Source organism: Epinephelus lanceolatus, chromosome 14 (assembly GCF_041903045.1).
Source record: "Epinephelus lanceolatus isolate andai-2023 chromosome 14, ASM4190304v1, whole genome shotgun sequence".
Classification (NCBI taxonomy): Eukaryota; Metazoa; Chordata; class Actinopteri; order Perciformes; family Serranidae; genus Epinephelus; species Epinephelus lanceolatus.
The window spans coordinates 39,043,677-39,056,476 of NC_135747.1; the positions used below are offsets into that span (position 1 = coordinate 39,043,677).

Sequence of the window (12,800 nt, forward strand, 5' to 3'; positions counted from 1 at the left end):
GAAATAACTGATGTTATTAATGTTGATTTTTTCACTCTGAATGTATCAGACTGACCCCTGTTTGTCTTCAGTCTGGGTTTTATTCTGTTATGATGATGATGATGCTCATTTGTCCTTCTTCTTCACAGCCTTTGATGCTCGAGGAGTCATAGTTCTCTAAAGATACATCGTGACCTTTAAACATGGCCTCAACAGATTTCTGTTTACAGAAATAAATCAGCTCATATTTAACGTAGAAATAATATAAACGTACTGATGCTATATTTATGTACCGTACTGCCTTGAAATGGACTTTTTAATGTCATGTTTTATTTAATTAAGGCCTCACAGAGATGACAGTTAACAGTATAGTCTGCTCACTGCTGGATACTACAGCAGATGAGAGCTGCAGCGCCCTCCTGTGGCTCCTCACCCACATTACCTTTGATTTAGAGTATTTCATTAAATATTATTAAAGTAGGAATCTGATGAGTAATGGATGTTTATTAATTAATTTAAGTGAGAAAACCTGTCTTAAAGACATTAACAAATGAGCAAGACTCTCAATTATTATGTATTTATCTGTTTATATTTATACAGTCATTATCTGTGATTTATTTCTTCTAACATTAAATGTCCATTATGTAATAAACAGCAATCAATTTCAAAATCAAGTTTGCACAACATACATTTTTTTAGGTTTGGGGCTGTACCCGACAGACTGATTCAGTCAAACCAGATTCTGATGTTTAATGCAAATATTCATTTATTCTTTTGAGATTTTTTTTTGTTCATATAAACATTTGAATCGGGCTCAGTGGGATGTTCAGTGGGACAGCAGCATTCGTGTAAGGTAGTAAACAAGCTAACTGCGCTAACGACGGATCAGAAATGTACAACACAAAAACTAGAGACTGTCGTATTAAGTATCTGTGAGCTGTAAATTCACCACTTCCAAGAAGAAGAGCGATAACAATGTTATCTTAGAGCCTTAAGGTGCAGAGATGCTCCTCCTCTGTGACGCTGCATTATGTCCACAGCTCTTTGTACTAAAGAGTAGCATGAACGTTGAGAACGCTTATTCCACAGCAAAATCTGGGGCCCAAACGTAGTGCTCATTTTGGCAGCTGTGTTAGTTTTAGTCTTGAGATGAAAATGCTGATTAGTTTGAGTCCACAGTCATTTTTATCCTTAATAGATTTAGTCAAAGTCCAGCAGTAGGTGGCTGCTTGCTCTGCTGCCATTCAGCGGCTAACAAGTGGAGATAACAGCTAACAGCCATTGCTGCAGCGATTGTTTCGGCGTCTGGTCTATTTTCTGCGCGAGCCGCGAGCGAATGTGTCAAGCCGGGCAGGAAGTCAAACAAAGGAACAACAACAGCATCCAGTCAATTTTCAGAATAAAACAAATTTCAAAATAAAACACCCCATTTGACAGATGCGATGTATATATGTGTGTGTTTATATACATATACTCATTACTAAGAAGTGGACATACTTGTGCAGTTGTTAGGAAAACATGCCGTATAATTTTATGAGGTTATTTACTTACCCATGATGGAAAAACAGACCCAAATGTGACAGAGACAACAGCTGGGAGCAGAAGCGCTTGTCGACCAGCGTGGAGAAATGCGCGTCTGATGTGAACGGAAATGCTCCGGCTTGCGCAAGAATTTCGATGCACTGCGCTTCGCAGCACTTCGTTGGCAGTGTGGCCCTGGCGTTACAGCTGAATTACAGCTCACAACTGAAAACTGATACTGCCAAAACGGCCCCAGAAGCAAACTGCACAGCTCACTGACTAGCCCAAAAAAAAAAATAGACCACAGGACTTGAAACAGTCAAAGTCGACTGAGGGGTCTCCAACTGATGATTCCAATCTGTGGCTTTCAAGGAGCAGCCCTGGTTAGGTTTTTATTTCTCAAGAGATAAACAAAAACTCAGATGATCTTCAGTACTGTGTGGTTTGATCAGAGTCGACTCAAAACGACTCATCAACTGATGTTGCGAAACTCTGATTGGTGCATGAAATACATGACCTAATATAAGTCACCTTTTCCCAACTGAACCCAGTATGAAAGTTCGTGTTTCTGACGTTGAGTCCCAGATGCAGAGTAAAATAAATGTGGGCAAACTGATCAAACAAACTCCACCACTTTTTCCAGGTTCTCAGGTGCTGTACAGGAAGTGGTCGCCCTACACAACACAAATTTGTGAATCCTAGGTTAGGGAAGGTATGACCCGCCCTACTCTCCCTGTGACTGGCTAGTACTTGTTGCCTTCAGTGGCCGTATTGGTTAGGTTTAGGGTAAGAATGCCAGGATGAGCCAATCAGAGGCAGAGTAAATCAAAATAAGGCGGGTCATTCCCTCTCTGTCCTAGGAAATGCAAACTTCCCAACAGGATGCTGCTGTCAGACTTTGTCATCAGAAATAGACTCCACCCCTTAACCCTTTCTCCACCCTGACCTCCCACATGTACAGGAAGAACTCCCCCTACAGGACACTGGAGCCAGTGCGCCCCCCGGTGGTGCCCAACGATTACGTCTCCAGCCCCACCAGGAACAATATGGCTGTCGGACAGCTTCCCAGTCCGGCCCGCACTGCCACCCTCAACCATCGCCCCCGAACATACAGGTAGAGGGGTTGGCGTGTAAACATGGCTGCCAGAGTGCGACTTGAGAGCTTTTTCCTCCCCTCTCATGGCGATGTTTTTATGTGATCACAGAAAGGCAGATCTTCAACACATCTGCAAGTCTAGCGTGGGACTCCAAATTTAGAAATCTTTGGAGTCACAGAGTGTATCACTATTGTACTTTTATTTTAATAGCGATGTTTGACAAACACATTTCATCTAGACTGACAGATGTGTTGAAGATAAAGTCCTGACTAACTACTATTGTTGCATCCTTTCAACACGTCCTTCTTTCTCAGTGTGCTTTATTAACTTCATGCTTTCATTCTTGGCTGATCTGATCACTTTTAACAAGGTGAGCGAGCATGAGCAAATACTTTGAACGTCATATATGTCACATGGCGAGAAACGTACCAAGAAAAATGATCCCAAACCTGGAGTTCAGTTTTTAAAGAGAAAAGATCAAAATGTTAACTTCAACCACAACAACTTTTTTAATCTTATAGGAAGAGTTTCCCTCCACACAGACAGGAAACACTCCTTTCAGATGAGCTTAGGTTAAAGGACGGTTAAACATTTTGGGAAATGAGTTGCATTCTTACAGACAGTGATGGTGCTTTCAGACCTAGAGTTGTCTCCTTTGGTCTGAATCGGGGACTCATGTTGTTCCAAAGTTGTATAATCGACCCAGAGTTGGTTTGTGTTCTCACGGCAGCATGTCGAACTGCCGAACCTTTAAACCTTTATAAGATTTTGACCTGTCCCCTGGAGCGTCTCTGTGGATGGTCAATGAGTGTGGACAATGCAGAAAAATAATAGAGCAATCTGCTCTTACATGATTCCCAAAACCTTTGCTCGTGAGTTCTCACCTGTCTTCTTGTTTCGTTGTTGAACTTTGCTTCATCACAAACTCTGCTGCTGTCCAGTGTTTCCTCTGTGATGTCACTCAGCAGTGATGCTCAGGGAGTTTGTATAGTTGATTTAAAATGCAGCTTTGTGCTAAAATATGTCTCATGGTTACTGCAGTGAAACAGGGGTAGTTATTAATTAGTGAATAAAAACATTCAAGTTGACTGATAAACAATATTAAATAGTAAACATAAATGTAACACATATTAAGCAAAGGTATTCATCTTATGATCTTTAGTCTTATATTGCTTCCTAAGACAATCACTCACTAACAGATGTCACAGTTTTAACTGGCTAAAATCCTGTTCACTGATATCAACATTTTTCTTTTAATTTTGATTTGACTTCCTGTTAGTGCATCTGACAGTCGTGTTGTTTGAGCATCACTGCTGAGTGTAGTCAGAGGACACAAACTAACTTCCTGCTTTCATCCTCGCAGCATCAACTAACTGATTTTCTTCTCATTCATTGATTCATTGATTCAGTGTGCAGCTTTACTGTCTCTCCTCTGCAGTTTATCCACCTGTGTGAGCCTCTAACAGGCCGCCTGTTGATGCTCTGGATGGGAAAACCATTTCCCATCCAATCACCATCTCTGTCTGTGCTGGTCTGGAGCCGTCAGCCAATCAGATTCTGTGTCTGCAGCTTTTCATTGCTTCATATCTTCTGTGCTGCTCACTGCTGCTGCTCTAACAGCTACCACTCTGCTTTTATTCTGAAGTTTCTCTGCAGGCAGCTGACTTACTTCTCTTTCTGCCTTATCAATCTTCATCACTTCATCAGCTGCTCTGACATCCTCTTCTCTCCTGTCTTCATTATCTGCTTGTGTCATGAAGGAGATGTGTCACGTGGCATGAAGCGTAAAAAGAGTTTCAGACCTGTATCAGCATGTTTGTAGCTTTCTTTTAAAAATATTTAGCGAGCTGGCTTCCCTGATTTATACGTAGTATGTTCCATAGTTTTGGGGCGTCACTGACAAAGGCTGCATCCCTGATCTTCCTCCAGCTGTTTCTGGGAACCTCCAATAACTACAGCTAACAACCAGCAGCAGATGATCGCAGTGTTCATGGAGACAAATAGTTCACAAGGGAGTTAGCGATGTAGCTCAGTCCCAGCCCATGTAGGCTAAAGAAGGCGAAGTTGAGCTGTAGACACATTTTCTAGACCTGAACACTTTTACAGTACATTAATAATCCTGCTGTGTGTGTGTGCGTGTGTGCGCGTGTGTGTGTGCAGTGGTAGCAGTGGTGGCAGCCATCCCAGCAGCAGCAGTCGCAGCAGCAGCAGGGAGAACAGTGGCAGCGGCAGTGTGGGCATTCCTATTGCCGTGCCGACGCCGTCCCCGCCCTCCACCTTCCCAGGTAACACATGCAAGCAACGCACACACGTTTACACTTTACAACATCTTTCCTTCCTTCTCTGTCCTTCCGACCTTCCTGATTTAATAGAATAATAGAAACTCTTAGCTCATTTTTATTTTGAGTTTGATTTAATGTTTGTTGATGTGATTAGACGCCAGGAAGAATATTCACTCTGTTTTAATAAAACTAACAATGATCCTAATAAATCAACGATTAATTTAATTCCCTTCCTTTCCTAACATTTATTTTAAAATGTACCTCTCCGCTGTCCTTCTCCCGAAGTTTCCCCGACTGCTGGACCAGCTAGCTCTTCCTCCACTGCTCCTAACTCCTCCCCCTCCCCTTCCCCGACTCCTTCCTCCTTCTCCTCCTCCTCCTCCACCACAACCTTAACACAACCCAACGCAGCCTTACCACCAAACTCACCCGCACAACATGCCGACTCACCTCCTCAGACAAACACGCAATCAAACGCACCCGCCAACACCTCTAACCCCGCCCCCGGCACGTCCGACGTAGAGCTGTCTCCTCTCCTTCCTCCTGCCCCTCCTCCTCCACTCTCCTCCTCCTCCTCCTCATCATCACCTGCTGAAGGTGAGTTTCTGCACCGCCTCTGTCGTTGGCGCTCTGCCTTCCTCCATCCTTCATTTCCTTCTTCTTTTCTGTTTTAATTCAGCTCCTGGTTAAAAAACCTCCTGAACACTGAAGAAATTTTAACCAGGAGAAGTTTCAGCAGGTTACAATCTGCAGTCCTCACCACCAGACACCACTAAATCTTCTTAAATCTTCAAACTGTTCCTTTAATTCCGTCTGTCAGATACTTTTTTAATCAACATTTCATATCCTGCCTTCTCATCTGATCTCAGACCATCTTTAGTTTAAATTTGTTTACGTCTAAATGTTGAAAACTAAACCTAAAAAGATTGTGAGGGATTCAGATTCAATAAAATGTTCTGCAGCTCAGACCCCACAGACTGAGCCTCTGATTACACACAGTCTGCTCTGCTTTTATTTTTAGGAGCTGCACAGACACAAGAGTCACAGCAATCACATAATAACTTTAATTCTGACTGTAGAGACTCGTTCAGCAGCCTGCACACACAACATACAGCTGTCTTCATTTGGCTCATTGTTCATCTTCACATCCTTCTTTTTTATATGTGTTTGGTTTTTTGGTTCACTGTCAAATACACGCTGCTCTCTCACAGTAACTTCACAGTAACACAGGGTACATGATACGGTCAGTGTGGAACATGGACACAGCTTTTTATATTTGGTAGTTTTTATCACCTTGAAGCCTGAGATCAGTCCAGAGTGTTTTTTAAAAATAGTAATAATGATAAACTTTATTTATCTAGTGCTTTTCAAAAACAAGTTTACAAGTTTCAGTGTAGCTAAAAACGGAAACAAATAAAAGAGACAATGAATAAAAATGTGACAATAAGGAAATTAATGAAAGCAAAAAACAAACACACACAAACGAAAAAACCTTTAGTCAAAATCCAGTTCGTAAAAATGAGTTTTGAAGGAGGACAGTAAGGTGACTTGTCTGATTCCCAATAGAAGGTTGTTCCACAGTTGTACCCTCCCTCTGTCTCAAGTCTCACCCTGGGGTTCGATTACAACAGCAGAGCCCTGCACTATGAAGCCAGTTCAACTTCTGTAGGATATTGTCTCGTTATCTGGTTTGACTAACGCGTCACATTGGCCGTCTGTATAACTGGTAGTACAAAGCTGGTTATCAACTAGTTCAGTCAGCTCTGGGTTTTCCTATCCAGCCACGAGTGAGTTCATGTGAAAGAGGCAGGTGTGTTACTGACGAGTGACATCATCAGAGCTATGAATGAAGGAGGCTGCTTAGTATCATATGAGATGAAACACACCGAATGTTTCTGGGACTGAAATAAGAGGTGGAAAAGTAGTTAGTGACTGATGAGGCCTGTCTGATCGAAGTATTAATAGTACCGAGAGCCAGTTAACAGAGTGTGGATTATTTTTCACCAATCAAAACCTCATTTCTCCAAAGTTTAAGGTGATGAAAAGATCTGTTAAATCTTTTGATTTTAAATACATGAATCACCAGTTCTGACCAGGATCCTCCCTCTCCTCTGTCTGTCCTCTGTCTGTCCTCTGTCTGTCCTCTGTCTGTCTCAGGTCCTATCGTCCCTCAGTTCTTCAGTATGAACCGGCCTCAGCCCCGACAGCAGGCTCCTCAGGTTGGGGGGTCGCTGCCGTACCGTCGCCCCCCGTCTGTGACTGGTCAGCCAATCGAAACACAGAACCAGGTCAACGGGGGTCCATACTACAACCAGAGCCCAGGTATTATACACTGTCTCTCACACACACACACACACACACACACACACACACACACAATCTGAAACAGAACAAGTTGATTTATTCAGGGGATATTTTCCTCCTCATTGAACTCTTACTTTAATTATCAGTATAATAAAATGATCTATAACTTGATCTATAACTTGATTAACTCTCATGTGTGTGTTGGCAGCGTCCCCCCCGCCCCCCTCCCTCCTCCAGTTCACTCCTCAGCTTCCTCTGATGGGTTTCGTCGCTCGAGTTCAAGAGTCCAGTAAGTCTCATTAAGGCACACACACCTGAAAACACATAATACACGACCATTCACATACACTGAGCCTGTGTGTGCCAGTGTAAAGAGGAAGAGGATTGTTTACTCTGTGGTTGGTTGCTTAGTTACTACAAAGATGTTGTTTGCTTGGACTGACAATGAGGTGGAACATGTGAGTTTAAGGCAGTCAAAGGAAAGGAAAGGAAAGGAAAGGAAAGGAAGGGAAGGAAAGGAAAGGAAAGGAAAGGAAAGGAGGGAAGGGAAGGAAAGGAAGGAAGGAGGAGGAAGGGAAGGAAAGGAAGGGAAAGGAAAGGAAAGGAAGGAAAGGAAAGGCAGGAAGGGAAAGGAAGGACGGGAAAGGAATGGAAAAGAAGGAAGGGAAAGGAAGGGAAGGAAGAAGGGAAGGGAGAGGGAGGAAGGGGAAGGAAAGGAAGGGAAGGGAAGGAAGGGAAAGGAAAGGAAGGGAAAGGAAAGAAGGGAAGGAAAGGAAGGAAGGGAAAGGAAAGGAAGGGAAGGAAAGGAAAGAAGGAAAGGAAGGAAGGGAAAGGAAAGGAAGGGAAAGAAAGGAAAGGAAGGGAAAGGAAGGGAGCATTCTTACAAGCAGGATGACATCACAAAAGGTATGTAGACTTAGCTACCCAGTCAGAGAAGCAAATGTTTTCGTTTCAGTAGTGTGGACGCTGGGCATAAATGTAGCAGTAGTGGGTGCAGCAGTAGCTCAGTCCACAGGGACTTGTCTTGGGAACCAGAGGCTCAAGTCCCGGTTCTGGCCAAGTACGGACCATGGGCTGGCAGCTGGAGAGGTGCCAGTTCGCCTCCTCGCCTCTTCCTTGTGCAAGACACCGAACCTCAGTGTTTTATTTTAGTAAATCAAATGTATAGGAGGTTTTGGTGTAAAGCACATGAGTATGTTTCTGAGTGTACAATGTCCTTCCTCACTTCCAGTCTCAGACGTCCCTCCTCCACCTCACCCAGCTGCAGAGAGCCAATCAGCGCCTGAGGAGCCCCTACCGACTCCTCAGCCACTGGAGGATGGACATGAAGAGGAGGAGTCAGCAGTGGTGGAGTACAGCGACCCGTACGCTGAGGAGGACCCACCGTGGGCCCCCAGAACCTACATGGAGAAAGGTACAGAAACATAAAGCTGTGTCCCAAATCATCCACAGTGAATCTGATCCTGCAGCACAAGTCCTTTTTTTACTCTCTGCGTGTCTGCGTCTGTACCGTCTCTGTCAAATAAAGACAAACTATCTGTGGTATCATTTTTGTCGCCCTCCAGTGGTGGCCATCTACGACTACACGGCCGACAAGGAGGACGAGCTGTCGTTCCAGGAAGGAGCGATCATCTATGTGATCAAGAAGAACGAGGACGGGTGGTACGAAGGCGTGATGAACGCCACCACAGGCCTCTTCCCTGGAAACTACGTGGAGTCCATCATGCACTACGCCGACTGAGGACCAACACTTCTGTGTTCACGTGTGTCTGTGGACGTGTGTCTGTGGACGTGTGGCGTCTCACACCAGTTCAGTGTCTCCGATCTGAGCCAGAAGGGAAAAGATGACTCGGCTCTGTTCCTGTTTTTCCTTTTAGTTTCTCACATTAATCGATCACAAACAGATCAAAGAATTTGAGTTTCACTAATATTTTATCGTGTTTATTGGACAGAATCAGAGCTGGAGTTTGTTATCGTCTCTGTCTACCCATAAGGCCTTGCACTGAGGGCTTCAGATTATGTTTTAATGAGTTCTGTTGTTGGAGAAGTGAGCAGAGCTTCAGGCGTCTTCATGTTGTGTGTTGGTGTGATGGATCCCAACGTTCCCGTTCTTTCACAGAAGGTCAGAGAAAACGTTTTTATATCTTGTAGTTCTTGTGATCACAAGAATTTTTTTTCTAGTTGTGCACTCTCCTCCCTTCACCCCGACCCTCAGCAGAGGACGATCACAGTCCGTCCCCTGAAGTGAGGACTTGAGATTATTTTTAGTGTTAACAGAAGAAATATGTGACGCTCTGATCCCAGAGATTAAAAAGACAGAATCAAATGAAGCTATGCAAAAGACACTTTTACACTAAAAACCAAATTCAGAGATTTTCTTTCTTTCTTTGTTTCCTCTGAAGCACTTTTACACTACGACTCATTGTGTCTGCAAAAACTGATAAATTAACATTTACCTATAGCTCTTCTCTTCTCAGTGTTTAATCAAGAAAAAATACTTTTTAATTTTACAAATACTGAAGTCTGCGTCACTGATTAACACGTTTTGTTTCCTGTGACGGCTTCACAATAAAAGCCAACCGCTTTTTTTGCCAGTAGAATTTTTTTTTTATGTGAAGCAGCAACAGGAAACATCATGTTAGCATCAGCAGCAGTTTAATGCAGCTCTGTGTCAGCTGCAGGAGAGTGAACAGAAAACAGTGAATCAAATTTAGCACCAGAGACTTATCTTTGTAAATAATTCCAGTCCTCCAAATCCCTCGAAAACACAAGACCAGACTCGTATTTATCCATCGTCTCAGAGCAGGAGTTTTTTGATCCAATTTTTAGGACAAGCACTGAAAGCATTTTATCTTTTTAAGTTTCCGTAAAAAAACAAAAACAAAAACAGACCCTCTTATTTTTTAATACTGCAGCTGGTCTTCCTCTCTTTATCTCATCATCCTCCTCGTTCTCCTCATCCTCACCTGCTGTCGTGTTAATTATGTAAAAGATCAGACAATTAAACCAACGAACCACATCATCGAATCAGTGTTCAAACCAGTTTCAGTCTCTCCTGAGTGTTTTCACTGCATCAGGAGGATTTATTTTATTGAGTTTATAACCAACTCTTCGTCCCATTGACCTTTGGCCTCAACAAATACCCTCCTTACTTTCTCAAGAGCATTATCTTCATCTTATTATTATCAATGGAGTGTTAAAAGTATGGAGGGACAAAAGGACAAAAGGACAAAAGCATCTTTGTAAGTTATTACAATGAAAAACTTTCTTGAAATAATGACTGAGAGTGACACAGCTCGCTCCAACATGGCGGCACTGAACAGAGTGGTGTCGTCAGCATAGAGAACTATGTTGGCATTTTTACACACAACGGCAACTCATTAAAAATGGAGTATTACAAAGACCTTTAACGATAATGAAAAGCTGTCTTGAAATAACAACTTAATATCTCGAAAAATAGTAATAATAATATTTTTAGATGCTGTACATCATTGATTTTCTACCCTAAATCATTTTGAGAAGGTTTCTCATCATAGTGAGTTGCAGCATCTTTTATTTTCATCACAAGTCTTCATATTATTTTTTTCTGTTACTGGGCTTCCATATAAAGATACTGAGAAGAAAGACACTAAAATATTTACACTAATAATCAAACTGCAATAGAAGACAGAAATATCAAACTCAGTGAAGAGGAGTGAATGACGGACAGTTTTCAGTGACTTTTGTGCCATAAATAATAATCATTGTCGTCTCTGATGTGAAGTCTGTAGACTGAGCCTCTGTGTTTTATTTTAAAGCTGAGCTGAGCTGTGGTGAAAAGCGTTTCACCACATAGAAAGAAACTACTTTTAATACATTCTGTGATCTGTGCAGATGAAGACAGTTGTTGAAGGATAGTTTGGGATTTTTTTCGCCCAGCTTGGGTCTTATTGTTTTAGTTTTTACTCTCACTTTAAAGAATTTAACTGAAAATGTGATTTAAACCTGAAGTTTGGAAGAAAAGTCAAACCTGAGCATCAAAATGAGGTTCCCTGAAGAGTTTTTAAAGCTTTAAACTCAACACTGAATCCCCAATGCAAAGACAGAAAACTAAATTCTGATCTAAATTGACAGGATCAGATCAGGACGAGGTCTTCCTCTAGTGAAGGTTTGATCCTTTCACACCAAACTCCAGCAGAAAACCGTCAGATTTAAGATGAATTCAGACACGTGTGTTTCCCTCCCGGTGGTGTTGCAGCCTAGGCCTGTCGTCGTCGTGTTCCCATGTGGTTCTCGTGTGGTGAAGTGGACCTGAGCAAAGCGCCTGGTTGCCAGTGTTGAAGTTTACAGTGTGTTTGCCTGCATGCCTGATATAATAACTGACATTTTTATTCATGATGTTTTCATACTCTTTGTATTTCTTCTTTTTTGATTTATGGTGTGTGTGTGTTTGATCAGCTGGAGGTGGTGGTGTTTCTGTTCAGTGCTGTTTGGTTGTAATAGCCCTTTAAAAAGACGTCCTGTGTGTTTGGACTCTCAGGTGGAGGTTGGATGTTTCTGTGCCATATAAACAGATGTGTGTGTGGGAGTGTGTGTATACAGTGTGTGTGTGAAGCAGTATGAACCAAACGTTCCCTCGTGGACTGAAGTGGACCTGAAACAGTGGGTTTTTTTTTCTTGTTGTACAGTTTGATATTAAAGAGGCACAAAAACCAGAGAGTGCCGACCCCTCAGAGGAAGATTAATCTTTTACTGCCACTAACAGAGTCGCAGTGTAGAGCTGCAAACTAATGAGGACTTTCACTGTCACTCTGTCAGTTATTTTCTGGATTAATCGATCAGTTGTTTGGTCTACAGTAGGTAGAGACACACATCTAGTGATGCACTTGGACACATCATCAGTGACAGTACCAGGGGTCATTGGGGGTTTTGGGTCTTTCAGCTTCAGACCCCCTCACCCTGACGAGCCAACCAGGTGTGATCAGTGTAGGAGAGATGTCAGCGTCTCATAATCCACCCTTAGTCGAGGCGCTCTGGTTTTTGTTCTGCCTGCAGTTTTCCTTTAACACAGAGAGTGAATTAAGAAATGAGACGATCCATGAAATGTGACAGGCGACTTCTCTGAGGCTGATTTTACCAGAAACTCATCAGTGTCCCTGCAGATGTTTCACCTACGATTTCAGACTCAGGTCTAAATACACAAAATCATCTAAAGAAAATCGACTGAGATCATTTATCTTCTGTCACTTATCAGTGAAGAGCAACTCACAGTCATAACTAAACAGGAAACACGAGATCTTTGTGGGAAAACTTGTGTCTGAGGTCACTGAGAAACAAGTTTTATCAGAAAGAATCAGATCTTTAATTTGCACCTTTTTATTGAAGTGAATTCAACAGTAAGAGATTAAATCTTTTACCTGGATTATATTTGTAGACTTAAATCTGAGAGTCGATCGATGAGCTGCAGTTTGATCCTGCAGTGACTTGTTAAACCCTTCTGTCAGTCTGCAGTGTGTTACTGGTAAAACCTGACATCTGGAGAAGTTCTCTGCTTTCCAAACCGAAGCTCGACTGAAAGCACATCGCTCGTTTGTAAGAAAGAAAAAAGTGGAATTACTAAATAAATGTTTTAACAGCT

The 12,800-nt window shown here is 42.4% G+C and overlaps 1 protein-coding gene across 4 annotated transcripts in view; it reads left to right on the forward strand.

Annotated features, from left to right (window-relative positions):
- The window catches only part of LOC117251225 (abl interactor 2-like), a 41,427-nt gene extending 28,627 nt beyond the window's left edge, over positions 1 to 12,800 (forward strand). For 2 of the 4 annotated variants that reach the window (XM_078174705.1, XM_078174704.1), the window contains 7 exons: positions 2,462 to 2,614; positions 4,758 to 4,882; positions 5,165 to 5,476; positions 7,037 to 7,201; positions 7,392 to 7,472; positions 8,415 to 8,597; positions 8,749 to 12,800. In XM_078174705.1, the coding sequence (XP_078030831.1) occupies positions 2,462 to 2,614; positions 4,758 to 4,882; positions 5,165 to 5,476; positions 7,037 to 7,201; positions 7,392 to 7,472; positions 8,415 to 8,597; positions 8,749 to 8,924 (1,195 nt within the window). In that variant the 3' untranslated portion in view covers positions 8,925 to 12,800. The remainder of the gene's footprint in view (positions 1 to 2,461; positions 2,615 to 4,757; positions 4,883 to 5,164; positions 5,477 to 7,036; positions 7,202 to 7,391; positions 7,473 to 8,414; positions 8,598 to 8,748) is intronic. The other 2 variants (XM_078174707.1, XM_078174706.1) reach the window with 1 other exon arrangement.